Source organism: Cryptomeria japonica, chromosome 4 (genome assembly GCF_030272615.1).
Source record: "Cryptomeria japonica chromosome 4, Sugi_1.0, whole genome shotgun sequence".
Classification (NCBI taxonomy): domain Eukaryota; kingdom Viridiplantae; phylum Streptophyta; class Pinopsida; order Cupressales; family Cupressaceae; genus Cryptomeria; species Cryptomeria japonica.
The window spans coordinates 603,913,548-603,934,960 of record NC_081408.1 but is presented as its reverse complement, the minus strand read 5'-3'; the positions used below and the strand labels follow the sequence as shown (position 1 = coordinate 603,934,960).

Below are 21,413 nucleotides of genomic sequence, written 5' to 3'. Positions count from 1 at the left end.
ACCGGCTTTCATGTTTTCAACATTTTTTTTTTCAAAAAAGAAAATGAAAATTATATTCCTCAAAAAAGGAAAAAGCTAGATTTGCGTCATTAACGGAAGCCGCGTTCATCGTCCGAGAAACCCACATAAACTGCCGTTGCCGTCAACAAACGCCTTCCGTCACATGCCATGTCCATCTCATTTGCCGTGATTTCGACAATAAAAACATTTAAAACGACTGCATACGTGCCACGTTCACAAAACCCTTGTCTTATACTTCGGATCTATCTTTGATCTCAAGCGAATTTCCCGTCAATTATCAACCTTGCGAAATTCTAACGTTCTCAACAGTAGTCGTTACGGGAGGTACAAAATCATTTAATTTGCCTTTTGCCGTGTCAATAATGATGGCCTGATTTTATTTCAGGCACACATGAGAAGAATTTGGCTGGCAGATGCGCATTTCTGCCTCGCCCTGGGCACCGAAGTTATTCCATGAAATTCTCAGGATTTTCAGGTAAGATTTTAATTGAACTTGATTAATCTTATTCCGTACAACACAACAATGTTATTCAGATAAGGCTGATAAATTCCTGAGAATGTTTTATCTCTATTTTTTCAAACATTGCAGATCGATTAAGATTTTGAAGAAATGTGAAGCTTGCTTATGCTGAAATTGAGGATTGAATGAACTATTCTAAAATAATTAGAGAGATCTTTCTACTGGTATTGTTATGAAACAAATAATGTATCACATCTTGAAAATACTGTCCTTGATTGGTTTATATTAATTTAGGTTGAATTAGGGATGTTTCGTTTTCTCGTCCGAAACTTTATTAATCGTGATTAGGTCTGTCAATCTCCCGGGGCGAAACCGTTTTAGATCGGCTAAATGTGTGGAGGAGTTAGAACTTTGTTTAAGAGAAATCGAATCAAAAAGTATTATAGAGATCTGTTAATTGGCATTGTTATGAGGATGTGAGGATTTTTAAGTCCCAGATTTTTAGGCGTATCCCATTTGATGAAATGCATTTTGTTTGAAGTTTGTAGAAATGAGATTTGTCTTTTAAAATTTCAGCCACAGGAGAGGATAGGAGAGGAGAGCGTAGCAAGCAAATACATTATTAACATTTTGAAACAAATTGTGCATACATTGATGACCTAGACCTGTCGCATTATCGTGTTGGCTATTTGAATTAGGAACTTGCAGCATTCTTTTGGTGGTTATTTGAATTAGTAATTGATAACATTTTTATTTCAACTATCAATCTAGGGTAACAGAGGGGTTATTAACTTATTTGTTTTTAAGTACAATGAAAAGATCGTTAACTTACAATGATTAGAGTGGTTGATCTATATGAATGATGGAAAAAACTTTTTGAAGATTAAATGCGGCAATGTAGACTCGGAAAATAATGAAAGAAAATCATGTATCCATCGACTGTCCAGGCAGGCCTATGGAATTCTTACTGTTGTAGAATTAGCAATAGTGTTAGTTAGAGGGCTTTATACTTTTGTTTTCTGGTTTGAAAACAGCAGTTTTCCGAGACAAATTATGTATGCTTGCATGGCCTAGGCTTGTGACATTTGTATTCCTTGTTTTTTGAATTAGTAAATTTAGGGCAAGTAAGTGGTTTTTAGTGAAAATCAAAATCCTAGGAATTGGATGAGAGGACCTTTGAGCAGTTTTTCTCTGAGGTTATGACTATTTAAACAATATGTAAAAAAATTAAAATTGATATTTGAACTTTAAAAAGTAAGTAAATTAAAAATAACAAAAACAACAAAAACAACTCTGGAAAACTGAGAGAAACTGAAATTCAAAGGATGTGAACATTCAAATATATCTACTAAAAATACAAATATGAGCTCCATACAATGTCAGAGTCTGAAATGGATTCGATTATGATGGCAGGTAATTTAACTTGCTTGGTGTAAGTTTGTCTAGTCTCATAAGACACTGTTTAACATAAATTATGTTTGAATGGTTAAGCGTATTTCCTCAGGAAAGGATAGTGCAAGGATCTCTTTATGACACTTGTAGCCAGTCTCCCATGCTTTAGTGTGTAATGTTTAAACTCCATCTAGAATAAAGCTCTTAGCTGGCATTCAAATAAACCTTTGACAACTAATAAGACGAGATCACAAGTTTTTTTCCTTTCAGTGATTCCCAATTTTCATTTTATAATTTATTCCTTGCTTCCAGCCATTGATGAATAAGTTTGCTTGGTGTTAATTTGTCTAGTCTCATAGACATTGTTTAACAAAAAATTATGTTTGAATAGTTAACCATATTTTCTCAGGAAAGCATCGGGTAAGGGTCTCTTCATGACACTTTTAGGCAGTCTCCAATGCTTCAGTGTGTAATGTTGATTTAAACTTAAAGTCCATCTAGAACAAAGCTCTTAGTTGGCATTCAAATAAACCTTTGACCACTATTAAGATGAGATCACAAGTTTGCTTTCCATTCAACAATTCTCAATTTTCATTTTATAATTTATTTCTTGCTTCCAACCATTGATGCTCTCCTGCCAATGTTCTTGCTTTTGTATGACATAATGAGTGCCAAGGACTTGATGTGTAATTTTTTTTGTATGTAATAAATTTAATTGAATATATTTTGTGGGCTATTGGGAATGCCGTGACATCCCTGGGATGATCAAGATATGCCTGGATGTCCACTGGGTTGTCCCAGGGACAGAAGGGCATATTTAGACAGTTGAGGGGATGTTTTGTGCTTGCCTTGCTGTCCCTGGGATGTTGGGAACTGGGCTTGAAACCAGGGATGCTCCCCCTTGACCCCTGCCTTTTGAGTTCCACATTTGTGAAGAACTTTAAAATTTAAAGATGGTAGCCAGTCTGAAGAGAGTGAATTTTTAAATGGATATTCTCACTGAAACAAACTTCCTTAGCTTTGTTGAAGGAGACTTTTTGCCTGTAACAGGTCTTGGCTGTGTGAATTTGAAATTCAGGGTACGCTAGGGATTTTAGTGTGAAAAATGACTAAAATTTACTTTTTATTAAAATTAGCAGCAAGGGGAAAGAAAAGTAAGTAATTGTCAATTATTATCGAGTTCTTAATTGACATTGTTAAGAACAGATATTAAATTATTAAATCATGTATTCCTCAGTGGCATCAGACTGTGGTATTCCTGCCCTTGTTTAAAGTAGCAATTAGGCTAAACTAGGTTTTCTGGTTTCAAAATCTAATTATAAAAACTTTAAAGTCTAAATTGTTTATTTTGATGCCGTGAAACTATTTTCAGTGTATAGTTTTTGGATAGATTGGTAAAGGGCCCCTGCCCTTTTAAATAGTATAATTAAGGGGGAGGTGCACTGATTGAGATTGTTTACACATTTGGGCATTTAGCTTAAGCATAAAAATCTCCAAATGTTATATCAGCTCAGTTATTACAAACTGTAGTTATTTTCTACAACTTGATGAAGCATTTATCAAACAAATTTCCAAGACCTTATGCTATGCTATTGTGACACATATGTCTATTCTGGCCAGCACTAACTCTGTATAGTGAAGCAGAACAGTTAGCCTGATCCAATAGACTTTGAGGAGCACATAGCCATGATCATCACAACATTTGAATATCGTCCGAGCTAACATTTTTATAGTGTACATAATTATCTGGTATATATATACACATATACATACATACATACATACATATATATGTATATGTGTATATATCTATATATATGTCTATGTGTATATGTGTATATATCTATACATGTGTATATATATATATACATGTGTATATATATATATACATGTATATATATACAAGATATGTTCATTACAAGTAGAACATGAAGATGAGTTTTGTGAAAAATTTCATGTTTGCACAGAATTGTATACTAACAAAGCTACCTAGGTAGTTGAGTATATATATATATATATAACCCAGATTGTAAGGTCTATTTGCCATAAAATTTGTTCATTACAAGTAGAACAAGAAGACGAGTTTTGTGAAAAATTTCATGTTTGCACAGAATTGTATACTAACAAAGCTACCTAGGTAGTTGAGGACCTGAGCTATATCATATGGCAAAAATCTGCTTTATTTATTGAGGTCATCTTACCTGTCTCTCAAAGTTCGAGGTTTGCAACAAGCATGGAGAGTGCATAATAAGAACAGTAACAGGCTTGTTCCGTTTATATTAGTTATATATGGTTTATTAAATTTTTTGAAAAACTTTAAACTTTAAGTTAAAATAGTAGTGAGAACAAAATGAAAGGGAGCAAATATAGGGATCTTGATTGGATTTTTTATGAAATGGATAATGTATATGCCTTGACTGCCTTAACCTGTGTTGCCCGTATCCTTGTTGTTTGAATGAGCAATTTAGGGTGGATTGGGGTAGCTCAGTTTATTACTTGTTGGAAATATAATGGAATTACAGATGTCTCTAGAATTGTATCAAATGATCTTTGTAATAAAAATGTATGGAATTTTGAAAAATATTAAATTAGAAAGTTTGTAGTAAGGAAGTAGCTATAGGGATCTTAGGTAAGCATTTTAATGAAATGATTAAGGTATACCTTGATGGTTGAAGACTTTCTGCCCATAAATTTCATTTCCATGTTGGAATAATCAATCTTAACTAAACTAGGGGTTTTCGGTTTGAAAATATAACAAGAAAGGAAATTCCCAGGGATTGAATTTAATTATCTCTGCAGCAGTCTGCGCTACTAAATTTTGAAAGAGTTTATATTTTAAATTTGGTGGCAAGGACTTTAAGAAAGCATATAGTAATGGAGAGCTTTATAAGAAGTGTTTTTGGAATATATCATTTGTACCTTGATGGCCCAGATGTGTGATATTCATGTCCTTACAGAAATTTCAATTTAGGATAGGCTTTTTAACTTTGAAAATTGAGTTAATAGTAGATTAAAGACATGATATTTCCATATTCAATGAAAGTGAATTACAATGCTTCTCGTAGAAAACTGTGTAGAAATAGATGTCTTAGGTATCAGATTTGATGAGCCTTACACGACAAATGTTTGCTTTGTCGTGTTGTTTTTGATGGTTTTTGGGAATTGGCTGTTGTGAGATTGTGTTATGGCATTATGCTGATTAATGTACAGCTTTGCTTCTCAGAAATGTAATTTTTTTTTGGAATTGAAATGTAGACTCCACTTAAAGAATCTTATGAAAGTGCTTGAGTTTACTAAGGTTCCATTAACTGAAATCTTAAGTAGAGAATACAGATATCTTGCATGTGTTGTGCTTTGGCCATATTTGTTACCCTTGAGAAGTTTTCTTGCAGATTGTTGTTATAACACAACTTACTGGTTTATTTGCTGAAATGTACAAAAGAAGGCCAGCGATATTTACCACACTATATAGAAGAACTACGTTTTCTATCATGAACCAAATACTACTTAACTCTGTTTGCGGAATTTAATTTGGAGATCTGCAAATCTAGAGAATTTTATACAGGGATAGCATAATATTCATTCTACCATCAACTATATCCACATAAGAGAATGCTTCATGAAGCTTCAAATTTTAGCCTAGAAGCCATGCTTCAACCCAGGTCATCATCATGGTAAATTCTATGCCTTGCCACTGAACCATGACTGATGGGACACCACACATCGAGAAATAATGAAAGTGCCTAATCATTGCACTTTATTGTCCATGATTTGGATCAATTGACGATGTTTTGAAATTGCAATGACATTTTAAAATCATCTTTTTATGAATGAATGTCTAAATCTGAGGACAGCTGGATTATCTTGCTGTTTCAAATTCTATGATTGCCTGCCTCTTTTTATTTTGTCATGTATTCTCAGCCAAAGACTACTAGTTACACTTTGCAAGTGAAAAGAAAGGGCCAAGAAAACATTAAAGCTTATTTGTTATGATTTGACTTTTGGGTATGGAGATGTGCTGGATTTATATCAGATCTCACACTTGCACTATAATGGAAGTTATCGATGTTCAAAGTCTAAAGTATTTGGGGGAGATGGGAGATTCACTTGCCCTTCAGATGTTTAAATTTTTTTTTTCATTCTTTTTTTGAAATTCATTTATTACTGCCATGGCAAGGATGGAGTTATGAGAAGTGTTTTATCTATCCAGCTTCAGAATTCCAGGTCATGATTGTGGATGGGGTTTATGGTCAATTGTTCAGGGAAAGGCCAGAGCATTAAACTTGCCATGGAGGAATATTAGCTAGATTGCCTTATGTTTGCTATCCCTATGGGCATGGCAGAAATCGTTTCAGGAGTCCAATGGTTTACTACTTTGCAAAAAATTGAGGTTGACTTCCAGCTACAATTTTTAATTTATTATGAATCCATCTTACTCTATCTATATATCATGGCAAGGAAAATTTTATATGAATTTTTTTTGTCTAAGTCTAACAAATAAAAAGTAATTTTCTGGAGAACTGTGCCAGTGATTTTGACCATTTATAGTATTTTATTTTGGTCAGATTAATTTTTATGAAAGAATTAGATTAATAAAATTTAAAAATAGAAAATACTAAACATGAATGCTGTATCCTGTTCTAATTATCATGGTGATTCCTCTAACTATGTGTCATCATTTTCATTCAATAATTATTCACCTGTTAGGTTTGCAAACAGATTGAGAAATCTACGATAAGCATACAGCACTCTAGCAATTCATGACTTTTGTAAGATAATTTTTCAGATCTTGTAATACATTGCTGAAGGTCTACTATTTAATTCAGAGTAGAATGTGACACTAAGAAGATGATTTTTTACCTTGCTGAATACTGAAAATCGTCTATGGTGAATGTTTATACCCGCACCCTGCGACACATGTACCATGCTTTAAATTTATTCATGTACTGCACTTCATGTTTCTTTATGCACTGTACTTTACGTTTCCTCACATGCTGAGCATATTTGCATGCATGCATACATATAGACATCCATCTATATCCACAAATAGTAATGCACACATGCAGAGGCTGACAATGCATGGATTATTTGCAGGAGGTGCAAGTGGTCTAAGGTAGGATGTCTTATGCTATTAGAAATTCAACTTGCACAGGTCAGAAAGAAAGGGGGTATTCTTCTATTTAAATATAAAAGTAGATCGGTTTTGCCATCCAGTATCTTCACTTATGTTTGAATCATCTTTGACAATACCGGTGACTAGCCCCCTTCTCCGACGTTCTAGCAGCAGACCTGGGGTTTCAGAATTTGGTAAGTCTCTTTCCTCATGATCATCATGATTTTAACAATGATCTTTCCCTTTTCTTGTACCAAGTTTATTGAAGTTTTAGCAGTTATTTTTAAATGAAATTCATTAAATTGTTCTGTTTCAGCTGAAGCAGTCACATTGGATGAAAACATTCAAACTGTCATGGAAACAGAGCAGATGAAGCCATCTGGAAATTCATCTGGAAGTTCACCTAAGCAAGCTTCGTCCACAATATCATCTCCTGGTCCTATATGGCGAATAAAGGTGGTTTTTGTATCAATACATTCAGAATTGTTGTTGCCTTTTGCGTCTTCAAAAAATGGAGTTCTTTTAAGTACACAATCTTCATTTTATGTACCATGTTCTATTTGTAAACTCAATGGAAAATGACAGTGTAAATTCATGTTAAAAAAGTGCAATAAACAATATTCTAAAGCCATTGCTTATTATTTGTATTAGTTCTAGATTTTTTTCTGTTCATGATAGGATGAAGCTCTTTGGATTAGAAATATTTTGTCCTAGTTTTATGTGTCTATTTACTGTGGATTTAAAATATAGCAGCTCTCGATGGATATCTCTCAGAACATGAAAGAATGTTTTTACACAATATCCCACTGGGTAACCTACCCTTCTGCATATCTGACTGCAATTATTTGAAATCGAACTCCACCTAGGAAATTGTTTAAAAGCTTAATATGCTGAAATAAAACTGTTTAGGTTGATGCTGTAATGTTGAAATTGCATCGAAACTGCTTGCATCGATCAAAGTCAAAATCTTCCTTTTACTTATTGCCTTAATTGCATTTGTTTACCTATGCATCAGTTTTGCTTGTGGCATTTACCCCAAGGTTTATTTGCATTTATTGCTAGGTAGCCTTTTGGAAATATAATTCAATGCATCATTCGTAGAGATTTTTCCACAGCCCATAAAGATGTTTTAGACATCATTTTGGTACTTCTCTATTCAGCTCAATTTATTCAAGAGAAGCAGAACTTGATGAGTACTCAGGAGATCCAGAGCTATTTTACTCGTCACTCAAAGCAAGCTGAGTCAGATTAAGGCTTGGTTCAGCAGGAAGCTACACTGTTAATGTGAGCTTGACTTGCAAGTCAAAGAAATATTTGCCAATTACTTGGAAGTCAATTAAATACTTGAAAAAATGCTCATCTAATTATTATTTAAATATTTTATCTTTTTAACTTGCTGTATTTTTCTCAGTTTAACTGGACTTGGCTTAATCTTTTGCCAATGCCGAGTACAAGTATGGCTAATATAATTTAGATATATTCTGTTATTAGTTCTACTGACAGCTCTTATTTCTTGATTTTGAGTTTGTTGGTTTAATCTGATTGGTAGCATTCCAAATTTAGCAGTCATGTCTCCACTTATGTAGGGTATTGGGGGTACTACTGACCGTAAATTAGTAGTACCAGGCACATTATTAGGTAACATGAAATTGTGCTCTTGACGAATGAAAAATGAGAGATTGTAATACATTAAAAGTTAAAACATAAGATCAAACAGTAATATAGAACTTATTAACAAGTAAAAAAATGACTGCATAAGATGGTTAAAAAATTGAACAGCATCCTTGCTGGCAATTAAAATCCACAGTAACATTGGCAAATTTAAGAAGGGAGTTGATGTCATTATAGCATGTTTTCTTGTCTGTAGGAAACTTGGAAAGTGCAGTTAAAGGCCTAAACACCTACAAATACAGCACTATATATGTAAACAATTATTTCTGTATACCACAAGGAATTAGAGTATCACGGGTTCAGATCTGATCTGATCACTTCATGAGAATTTCTGATCTTCTTCAATGTTCTGTCTTGGTTACTTGCTTCTTTAAATCTGCTTGAAATCTTCAATATTTTCTGCTAATAGATCTGCAACGCCTTAAAATCTGATCATAAATTCACCTCAGACTTGCCCTAAGATCTGCCCTAAAAATGGGAATAATATTCCATAATTTCTTCTCTCTAACTCCACCAATCTACCTTCTTAAATACCCCACACAAGCACCTCTTCACCCAAGAGAGTTGACACTTCAACCAAGTCGGCCTATTTTTAATTTATTTATCTTTAAATCCTTTTTTAACACAAACTTGGGTGCCAAGATAGGGTCGGCTCAAAACTTGATTTAATTTACCTTATGATTTGGACACCCAATTCAAGAGGGGGGTCGGCCTTGAGTATAAATTGTTGTTTATCATTTATTACCCTTGTCGGCCCTTGTTTGAGTGGCTAGGGTATTCTCTTGACTAGGTCAGCCCTAGCTCTTTTCCGGGTTTACAGACAGCAGCAATAATTCACAAGTCTGTACTTTCTGTTAGATTAGTTGGGGCATGACCCATTGTCAAAGTTGCAATTGCTCTTGCAACTCAAGCATCTTCTTGAATAGAATGAAATAGGAAGCAAATTGAGTCTCAATTGGTTTGAGAAATGTTTTCTTTGGAGATGTCTGAAAAAATGCTAATGAGGTGTGGTGGTTGCAAATGACCATTTGCGTCTCCTTTGCAACTACCACCACCTATTTCATCCCCTTTATCTTTTCAATGCATTTGAGTTCATTGTTCATAGCATAGTTACCAGGAGACTTGTCTCCTACCCCTGGAGATGTGTACCGAAAACAGAGACACGTCTCTGGAAACTTCTTGACGCATAGAGTGCTTTGGCTGCCGTCTCTGAAGTCTCCCGACCAATAATTGATGTCTCCTGCTAGAAAACTTAGGGCAAAATTCAATAAGATAAGCTTGCAGCAAAGCAAAGTTGTAGGGAAATGACTAATAAGGAAACCGTTTCACAGGAAGACAAAAATCCATGTAAAGTTATAGTAATCGGATCTATTGACAGTGTAGACTTTTTGAGAGGACTGATTTCTTATCATTGTAATAGTCTAAAGAGAATTTGCCTTTACTATTTAGCTGACAATATTGAGTACGCTCAACATCTATATTACTTTACTAAACAATTTAGACTGGCTATGGTATCAGCAGTATAAGCAATTTTAATTTCAATTTTTGTTCAATTTTAAAGTTAATGTTAAACTTTACCATTGTTCTTGTTTTCTAAGTTCTCTGTCATGATATCTTTTGGAAATTATTAAATTATATTTTAAACCCTCGTCTCCTATTTTTGAAAATTAGTCGTACCAGTACTGGTACCAGTCTCCAGAGTCTCCAGAGTCTCCAAGTATAACCGTCTCCTGGTAACCTTGGTTCACAGTATGCACATAATGAGGGGTCCAATAGATGTGCCCATATGTAGACTGAATCAATATACCTGCAATGGCAAGGGATCCAATAGATGTGCTTGCATGTGAATTGACCCTATAATGCCTCCATTTGAGCCCACTGGGCAAATGCTGCATTTTTAGTTCTGATTTCCACTGGAATTAGATATTTTGTATGTGTCAAGTAGTGTTGCAAACTACCGTAAAAGATTTTTCTTAGTAAGTGGGTCCCTGATATATTTTACCAACAACTTTTAATGGCAATCAGATATCAATGCACTCCTAGGTGGACCATTTGTGGCTGTGCTTGGGGTTTATGTTTGGCTGTGTTCAATTGATTCCCTATCAATTTCATTGTCCAAATCAAGATCATCATTAACACTGAATGAATCCATATTGACTTTGGAAATGGATACAAGTTACAACACAAAATAAAAATACAAATATAAAAAACAAATAACTTCTAAATTTAAAAATTCAAATACATTGCAGCTATTAAAAAACAACAGATTGTGCTTGCAAATACCAATGAGCAATAAAAAGGTTTAAAAGAACAGACTTGAAGTTTTAAAAAAATTTAAAAACAAACTTTAAAGGCTTGAACAGGTAAAAATGAAAGGAAAAAGGAAATCATAAATCACAGGGATTTGCTGGATATGTTTCCCTCTTCCATCTTCTTTCTTCCTTCACTGCTTTTTAGTGTTCTTCACCTTTCTTCAACTTTTAGATCTCTTCTTTTTTGCAACCAAAATGGCCGAAATTAAGAAACTCCCAATGTTAGTGTCTCATCAAACTGTTGTAAACTAGCCAGGTGATGACTGAAGCATTTTGAAAACTACTATAGATGGTGACAAACGTCCAAAAATCTGCTTATAACACTGCTATAGATGCTTGATAATAGAGGCCAAAGGATAATGTGTTGGCATTAAACATGCAACAAGTTGAAGAATTAACACCTACTAAAATCTCACATGTGCTAATAACACTTGATGACTGCACAGTTTATAACTGAAATGGGAATAGCAAAATGCAAGCTGAAACACTAAAATGAGAAATCCAGGGCAAATAAATATAAACCTAATATTTTTTATGCTGAAAAGTGAAAAGTATTGTGGGGACCACACAGCAAATCAGGGTTTCTGTAAATTCCCAAGATTCAACATTTTAATTTTTTTTTCATTTGAAGGAGTGATTGTGTGTAGGGGTCAGGATCTCACAGGGATGTTGGAGATGGCCTTACATCCCCTTGCATCTCCAATGGGGCATGTTCTCTTTGTAGAGGGGGTGTTGCTAGGACATCTCCAATTTTTAGAAAATGTGAAGTATGCTTTGTTTGATGAGCTACCGTGAAATGAACACTTTGCAGAAACAATATCTCAATTTTGTAGTTGACCTGAGTTGTATGTACAGGCAAACTTCTTTTCAGACAGAAGAGGATTTCTGGGTTTTAAGTTGTATTGATGTTTGTGTGCTCAAATTTCTAGTCGAGGATTGGGATAGATCAAGATGTATGGACAATATTTTGCTGATTAACTCAATATTATATATATTTTGGGTTTTGGCAACGAATATATAATAGATTGTTAGAACCAGTCACAACTCTGATGCATGGACCATGCATAATTACAAACAAAAGCAAAGTGTTATTCATGGACAACATCTTTTATTTCCAATAAACTATTATGGAATGTGTCAAAAGCTGAGAGCTTTTTGTTCATTTTCTCTATGTGTTCTCATGCACGTGTACACATTTTCATGGATATTTGTCCATGTGGTGGTGCATAGCATGAAAAGAGGACTATTTGTACACTCGCAAAAACATGAAATCAGAATGGAAGTATTTTTTAGTGTAACATTGCTTCTGTGAAACAATTATGTGCTAGAAATTTTGTTCCAACTTAATAAGAGGAACATTTTTTTTGTGACTTGCTTTAAATCAGCTGCATTTATGTCTTATTAGTGCTTGCTTTTTCTGAATAGTTTAGGGCTTATTTTTTTAAGTCCTTTTGATGCAGTTTTTAATTTGTTTTTATGCTTCCAGGGTCCACTCTTTCTGTTATGGGGTTTTATTTGTTTCAAGGTAAGCCTCTGTGTGTAATGAATTGTAATGTTTTAGGTCAGCAGATCTATATCAATTATCTGCATTACAGAGCTTAGGATTCTGAAGAGTTAAATGTTATCTGAAATTGTCTTTGATTCCCCAAAAATTGCAGATTGGCATGGATTCTGTCATGAGGATGGACGCAAAAGAGCGCAATTTGTTTCTTTACGAAGCATTTTTATATTATAACCCACTTCTACTTGTGGTCAGTGGCTTTTATGTGTCAGCAATTGAAAATGTCTAGGCGATGTTTTACTTTTTCTTTTCTGGAGAGGATATAACTAAATGTTTTTTTCATGGTATTCTTTCTCAATTTTTTTCTATTCCAAATTTGACTTCTCTGTTTATATACTTGGGTTTTTTTTGCAGGCTATGATGATATGGCTTTGGGGAGTCAACGTATGGGTATTTTCACAGTCATCTGTGAATTATGCAAAAATATTTGAATTTGACTACAGTAATTATCTCACACATAAAGAAATATGGAAGGTAATGGATTTTCTTTAGATTATAAGTTATTTTAAAACTTTTTTATGCTAAATGCCATTTATCTTTAAGTAATCCTGAGGCTCTTAATTCAATTTATGGTTGAACTTACACTACATGTCTTGGATCATTGTTGTTGCTTTGCCTGACTTCTGATAATGAAAATGGCCTCCAGGCAATATCCATGTCAATTGCATTTATAATTTACTAGTTTTATGGAGTGGTTGTACGTTCATTAACATTAGAATCACTAGATCTGCACTGACTGTACATTACCTTAGCTTCTTGGTCCCGATTGGGACAGTCTCATGCAAACTGTTTACACTGTTTGCTATACAACCTTTGGTATTCCATTACTGTCAAATTCATTTAATTGTAGAGATCATGGTTCTCCTTATTTTCTTATATTTTCTCAGGGATTTGCTATTCTGCAATAATGGCCATGTTATTTACAAGTGCTCCCTTAGCAACACAGTCAGCTCATTCTCCAATTTTTTTCTTTTCATTAGATTCATTGGACTCTTTATCCTGCATAATTCCTGCTCTGCCTGGATGGTGTCTTAAGATATTTGTGCTAAATTTTTTGTTATTCTTTTCCCAATCGCTATGGGTTTCCTGTCCATGCCTAGTGATAGGAAGATGAGAAACAACTACTACTGTGGCTATTTCATGTTACCCAAGAAAGTTTTGGTTTCATTTGCATTTCCTATTACCTCAATTTTCAATGTCTCTTTTGTCTTGCCAAAATGTGTCGTCAGTCTAGTATAAACTCTGGCTACAGGTATGCCATATGGCACTGGGAAAGCAAATGTTCTAACTTCTGATAGTTGAAGGAAGATGGATTTTTATGCATAGTTGCAAGTTTTCACTTAACACCTACATGTGAATATCTTCCAAACATGCAGGAAGATTTTCTGTCTTGGACATCTTTTTTTTAAAAAAGAACGATCCTCTTGAGTGAGGTTTGAGTATTGATCAAAACAAAATGCATTTTGTTGTAGGTATATTTGTGTTTTGTTTACCACAAGCATTTCTTAAAATGTGCCTTCTGCAATAGAGGCTTGGTTATGGCCTAAGAAGTTGTCTAAGACTGTCAGTTTGTTCTCAGTAGTAAGTTGGAGCATTTAATACCATAATGGTCTCTTTTATGGATGTTTTCTGCTTTCAACAACTAGTTGAGTTTTGTGAATGCAATTCAAGAATCGTCTTCATGTTTGTATATGCCCAATGTAAAGCATCATTATACTCATTGAAAATATATTAAAATAATAATGTAATGTTTCTATAATGGTCATTGTAGTTGGTCGTTTTTTGTAACTTTTGGTTGTCTTTCGTGTTTCTATTCTCGATCGTTTACCTTATGGAAAGATTGTCTTATAATCTCTTTATAAGGAGCCTTTCATCTCCTTTTGTAATCAATCAATATAGTCAATGGTATTTACATGGTATCAGAGCTGGTCTGCGCCTAACTCCCTCGCGGGAGGGTCCAAGTTTATGAGTGTGATCTTTGGAGACTCTGTTGGGTGTGTTTGTGAGTTGAGATTGAGGGTTTATCTATTGTGTTTGCTCCTCTTGAAATCGCAGAAGTAATTTTTTAGGCCTAGGTTTGTGTTCGAAGATCACAGGTTTTTTTAAGGGCTTTGTTCGAAGACTGTACGAGTTGCTTGTAGGTTCGAAGTATTTTTTGAGGGTGTGAAAAAAAAAAAAATCATAGGTTTGTGGCCATTTATTTCCATTGTAGTTTGTGGCTCTGTAGGTTTGTGTGATCGCTCTCTTTTTCTGAGCCACAAGGATTTCCCAAAAGTTTTCTCGATGTCTTCTATGCCCGTGTTTGCTGCAAGAATCGCAGCAGACTGTTTTCTGTGAAAATCACGGGTTCATTTTGAGCTTTTTCCGTAGGTTCTTCTGAAGATTTTTGGTGTGTTTTTTTGTATCGGGCGACAAGATTTTTGGGTTTTTTGTTGAATTGCAACCTCTTTGTGTTCCTTTGGGCGTGCGACAGTGTTTTTCGATGGATTTTCTGTGTGACGTGGTTTTTTATTACTGTGCTGGAACACGTGCGGCAGTCATTTTTTTCTGATCGTGTGTTTTGTTGAGTCTTTCCTTTTGTTTGCAACTAGGGTTCAGGATTTTTTTGCTTTTTCAAATGTTTTTTTACAGCTGATAATCGTGTGCCATTTTTGAAGATTGTGGGTTTTCCGTGGCTAGGGTTTCAACATTTTTTCAAAAAAATCTTCTCCATCTGTTCACCTAGGGTTTTGTGAAATGCCTAGGATTTTTCTGCGACAGCAGTGATGGGGTATTTTACTACGTGAAGTCTGGTGTTTTGCTGCATGAAGGTTTTCGTTATGGGTTGTTTTGTTTGCCGCAGCTGTGACATGTTTTCCGTAGTGCGAGGATGTTTGTATTTTTTGGGGTTTTGATTTTTCTCCTAAAAATCATGTTTGGTTTTTGTTTTTTGTGTATTTTTTTGTTCAAAAATCGTGGATTCTTTCTCTGATGGAGGGTTTTTTGTTTTTTTCCATGAAAAATCATGGAAGAGTTTTATGTTTTTTTCCATAAAAATCAAGGAGGGTTTTGCATGATTTTCCTAAAAGTCATGGTCATCAGTGTTTTCCATTTTTGATGAACCAAAACGAAGGTTTTTGACGATTTTTTGACAAAATTGTGTGTGATCTCAGCATCTCATCAAGGGTTTGATGATTTTTTCCACAAAAATTGTGGTTTCTTGCACTTGTTTTAGCTTGTATCTAGGGTTTCATGCACATATATTTATTTATATATGTATGTATGTATACATATACATATGCATACACACACATATGTAATGTGTAATATCCCCTTTTCCAATTCCCTAGTTTTTGCCCTTTCAGATCTGCTCAATAATATTTTTATGTCTGTTACAACAATATATACATGTTTTCTGTTAGGGTATATTCAGGTCTGCTGTAATGATGCATTTATGTCTGCTCTGATTTTTAGCTCTTAGTTTGATAGATATGCCCTGAGTGAATCCCCCCAATTGAAGCCATAGATGACTATTCCCCCAAAGGTCACATCTTTTCAAGGAGGTCAACCCAGCAACAATAAACATAATTTATTATATCAATTTCCTTGCCCAGATGGGCAATGGAACATGGAGGGTTGGCCAATATATAAATTAATATTTTGAGAACAATTTTAAAACTTTAGACATGCCCCTTCATTGGCAGTTGCACCTTATTCAAAAAGGCCGGCCCTTATCAAAATTAGATATAATTTGTTTTAAATATCAACAGGTTGGCTAGCCTGGATAAACTCAGTTAGGCGCTTGTAATTTTTTTAATACTTCCTTTGTATATAAAATGCCATCATGGTGGGGGCATGACAATATGTATGTATATACACACACACACACAGGGATGTACCAGGACTGGACTAGTACCGGGGCCAAACCAGGACCAGAACCCAGGCCTGCAGGGAAGAACCCGGTAACTTAGCTTTTATTTTAATTACGTTTGAACCATATCAGTCACTTTATAATTAAAATAATTACATTTCTGCACAACCACCAACTAGTGAAAAATACTAATAGGTCCTTTATGAATTCCATTTTGCTAACATAACCTTAAGTTTGTAGGATAAGGATATCAATTGTAATGAAGATTAGGGCTTTCCAAAAATAATAGACGTCTTCAAGAAATGTAGAATGCTCTTAGAATGTTGGAACTGCATTCGGAAAGTACCATGGTACTTGCTTTGATTCCCTTAATTCATTGCCATTGTCGTAATTCCATCCTAAAAAGTCTCCATGCTCTCCGAGAAAGTTGGAGTTTCCAAAGATATTTTAAAGGCCATAAAAAGGGGACATTACATAAACGTATAGAATTTAAAAAGATGGCATACATATTTGGTAGTCCCATGAGAGTAGTCACTTCTACTAACCATAATGGAATAGGGGAGAAGTTTCTTTGCCAGTTTATCCCCTCAATTGTTACTAGAAACTTGTGCAGCTTTCAAAGGCCTAAAGGTTGTTATTTTTCTTTTCTCCTTGGATTCTTATGTTCTCCATCTCTATATTCTCAGTTCTATTGATTCTCTGCCTTTTCCAATATTCCTAAATTGTCAATTCATTTAATTTGACCAATTCTGTTCTATTTTTTACTTGCTTGCGTTTCTAATGTCCGACCTCTCTGATGGATTGTTTGTCGATTCACTGATGTTTCCAGATATTCCTGGCATTTTCTAGGGAGTTCAAGGTTCTGAAATATTTTTTCATGCACAAAAAATGAAAATGATGTGTATATTTTGTCTGTGTATTTACTCATTTTTAAAACATTTTCTTATAGACGTGTATGTGCTGTTTGTTTTTTGGCGGTTTATGAGAAAATGACATTTCTTATTTCCATTCTGTTTGCTGGCAGCATTTATTTTTTCTTCCCATTTTCTTGACCCAGATGACAATGCGTATCTTTAAATTTTATCTTAATTTGTCTACCTGTGGGTACCTATAATTGATTAATATTATGTTGGTGTTTGAGTGGGAGTAATATTTGGTATCATTTTTTTTATTTTGTGCATTTATAAGGATGAGCTATCATTAATTGTCAATCTGTAACATATTCAGTGTTCAAATTTGAAATTATTTCTACATGATTGTGTACATGATAGGACTTAATTATCATTGAGTTCTTTGCAAAAATCCTGTAATTTGTTACTTAGGTGTAATTTATTTGAACTGTTACATGTTGGTGAAACAATAAGTTGATGTTCGCATGGATTTCTTTAATTTCTGTTTCGTGGCAGCTTTATTGTTTCATGAATTCATTTGATTTTCGTTATTGGTAACAGTGCACTTTTATCTGAAACTATCTAATTGTAGGTTTGACAAACTTTTGTGGCTGCTTTCACACGTGTATGTGGAATCTAAAATTGAAATCTAACTAGTGTCTATTTTCTTCTTAATGCTGTTTCGAACATGCAGTGTGCTTCGTGGATGACATTAATTGTACCAACTAGCATGACAGCATACTTGTTTCTTTACTCTCCTGGAAAAGTATTGTTGGCAGCATCTCAGCCAGTGTAATATCTGTTCTCTTCTGTACTATTTTGTTATATTTATTTGTTTGTTCTTTATTTGCAGTACTTTTCTTGTAAATGTTTATTATGGTAAGAGTATCTAGACCTTCCACATTTTTGGCCTTTAGTTTGATGCTCGACTCTCTGTACGCCACAAACATTTCCAGTCCACTGATATCATTTGATAAGTAAAAATATTTGACCTTGGGTGGTGGGTGGTCTTTCTCTTAAGCACGATGTAGAAGCTTAATTTGTATACTAAATGTCACTTATTAAGTCTTTTGATGAACCTAGGTTCCCTGATCTTGTCTGGCTTTCAATCCAATATTGCTCATTACAGATCAAGCCCATGAACAATGAATTAAGTTTCCATGACTTTATTCATGAAATTAGATCAAATAGTTTTGGACTTAATCTAGACATATATCTGATTGTCTTGAAGATGAAATTTAGGTAAGTCCAAATTAGGTACTTTTTACCGACATTGAAGAAGTTTACAACAACATAATGGCATATTTAGTTACCAATTCATTAACAATGTACATTGAAAGGTTAAAAACTTTTAGATTCTATGTTTGTTGTTAACACAAACAAGTTACTAAAGCAAACAGAATCTACTGGTCGTGTTTGTTCACATGTGAATGATAGCAGTTTGATGGAAGAATATATTATTTCTATCCCCCTTTTATCAGTAAACAGAGTCTGAAATTCTGTCATTAAATTGTTTGTTGTAACTGCATCTTCCCCTACCATATTTAGTCATGCGTGGTAAATTCTTTACATGATTCTTAACACCTTAACTTTCTGAATTTCTAGGATAATCTCTTCCTCTTGAATTGAAGAGTTTTTATGGCATTTTCTGTTGTTTATGTAGAAGGATTGAGATTTGGCTTGCGTTTCCTTCTTTTTATTCTGGCTTAATACCTATTTTAAGATTTTTTCAAGCCATCATTTTCAAATATGGAGGCAGCTTAGTTCTTCAGTTCAGATGGGCAATGTCTGACTGGATGATAACATTGATGTTAATTTTTAGTTTTTATTGATAGGTGAATGAGGGCTTTCGTGGCCTTCCACCCAGAACAAAAAATGTGAAATACATTCATATTATACAAAGGAATTAGAAATAGAAAAGATAAAGACTTATCCCTCCAAAGAAACCCAAAGAGACCTAACAAACTAAAGGATGAAAGATAGCCCTGACTGTAACACCACTGCACAGAAGCCCATGGACGCAGCAACCACCATCTTCTAGAAAAACTCCATTAATTGCTTCCACTATTGACTAATCTGTACCTGCACCAATGAGTCCCATGTATCCATTTACAATCTCTCTGCTTAGGATTTCCCCACTTTAGGCTTTCCTTAATCTTGGAGTTTCTTTGTGAGATGGTTAAAACTTAAAACATCTGTAGTCAATAACCAGTCTTCCACTTCCTCCTGGCAATTCTTATATGCTGCATCCTGCAAACCTTGTGCCTTGGCTCTATTGGCCTCTGCCATCAACTCATCCTCAGTGCTAGTTAAAATCAAAATCTCTAGCCAATTTATGCATCCTATCAGCAAAGTTAACTTTCCATGCTGATTGCCTGCCTTACTTATATGAGCCAACAAAGATTTAAATAGGCTCTCAGTGCACTCAGCCAAAAAGAACAATGATTCATCCAGATGAAATCTGCATCAAGGCTTCCAGATTTCCATATCTATTTTTCCAGTCAAAATGTATGATGCCCATGGAGGAAGGAGAGGGACACCCTGCAACCTTTTGGCCTATTTTATTACACTGAAATAGAAATTCACTAATTGATCCAGGATCCCTGAGGATAGAATCCAAATGTAAGTAATGAAAAACTTGGACATGTCAACTGTAACAGAGACCTTCACAAACCTGTTCTGAAAGCCAACCTGCTCATTGTCAAATTTTTCCAAAATTGTCAAGCTATTGTTTGTCAAAAAAAGGTGGTTCAGATCCCAATCATGCAGATTCTCCCATGTTTTATTCTTATTGGCCAGAGTTAATCATGCAGTCCTTTGATACTGGCCAATACAAAGTCATAGTTGCCCCACAACTCATTTGGCATTGGAGAAGTCTGCTGCCAATTTGAACAATTTTGAAATCCAGGTGCCACAACTTTTTGATCTTGCATTGTTGAACATGCATTTTGTTCATTAAAAATCAATTTATAGTATATTTAATGGCAAAGATTCCAATAAATTACCCTCTTTCGGACATAGATTTCAAAGAAAGCTGAATGCTAAACAATCTATAGATATGTTTGCGAAAAGAAAAAATATAGATTTCAAATAAAGCTGAATGCTAAACAATCTATAGATATGTTTGTGAAAAGACAAAATCTATTACACAGGCTTTCAAAGCTTTTGATGCAGGATTACCTGGCCATAATAAGTATATGAGGGGCAAAATCATAAATGTTATCCTTTGTCATGAAAAATCTGGACAAGCAGAAATCTTGAAGGGATAAAATTCAATAAGAAGGGTGAAAGAGTGTTAAGTTTGAATACCAATCAAGATAAAATGGAAACCTTGACAGAGCTAAATTCCTAGCAGAGCTAAAAACTATAATTGAGCTGAGTGTAATTAGATCCTCTAACATTTAATTAAATGCCTATGCAAAAATTAATTTTCAAGATTAGTAACATTTGATTTGTATACACTGACACATTGTCATGAAACTTTTTAATCAATTCACCCCAATGAGATGGTTCTGTAGATGAAGAAATTCAAGTGAACATAACAGGGTTACAAATGTCTTTTTAGGTCGTATACAATTTATTTGATTGCAGGGTTTTGGTTGATACTAAATATTGGTATAATTCGGAGTTATTGGTTTATTAAAGTCAGATCAAAAAATTATTAATAGCTGATAGTTTGTGTAAAACATGTCATTTATGCTGTATGTTATATACTAATGTTTCTTTTTTTGGGTTTTCAAATCTATTTATCAAATGTTTTATCTTTGCATCATATTAGTGGTTTCTGAGTTTTCTTATATTTAATTATTACAATGTTTCCAGGTTTTACTTTACAGTGCTCTTGCATTGATCTTGGTATATCCCTTCAATGTGATTTATCCATCATCCCGATATTACTTCTTGAGGACTCTTTGGCGACTTACTTTTCCTTTACAGGTGATATAAAAGTTTAGTGTAGAGTTCTGTTTGACGTATTGCAAATGTGGTTTTGTTAGGAGTCTATAAAGTATATAGAGGTAGAAGTACAAAAATAATAACCTTTTTGGTCATATTATTTTTCTTTATGCATGAATGATGCTTCATAATAGTGGTTGAATTTTTTTTATTTTTTTATGATTTACAATATATCATGAAAGTTTGTTT

The 21,413-nt window shown here is 34.2% G+C and overlaps 1 protein-coding gene across 2 annotated transcripts in view; it reads left to right on the top strand.

The window, feature by feature from the left end:
* Positions 1–227: 227 nt before the first annotated feature.
* Positions 228–21,413, top strand: part of LOC131061087 (uncharacterized) — a 48,974-nt gene continuing 27,788 nt past the window's right edge. The window contains exons 1-9 of one of the 2 annotated variants that reach the window (XM_057994599.2): positions 228–496; positions 6,968–6,986; positions 7,134–7,180; positions 7,303–7,442; positions 12,456–12,494; positions 12,628–12,720; positions 12,885–13,004; positions 17,965–18,060; positions 21,093–21,206. In XM_057994599.2, the coding sequence (XP_057850582.1) occupies positions 475–496; positions 6,968–6,986; positions 7,134–7,180; positions 7,303–7,442; positions 12,456–12,494; positions 12,628–12,720; positions 12,885–13,004; positions 17,965–18,060; positions 21,093–21,206 (690 nt within the window). In that variant the 5' untranslated portion in view covers positions 228–474. Of the gene's footprint in view, positions 497–6,967; positions 7,181–7,302; positions 7,443–12,455; positions 12,495–12,627; positions 12,721–12,884; positions 13,005–17,964; positions 18,061–21,092; positions 21,207–21,413 lie in introns of both variants that reach the window. The other variant, XM_057994600.2, reaches the window with a different exon arrangement.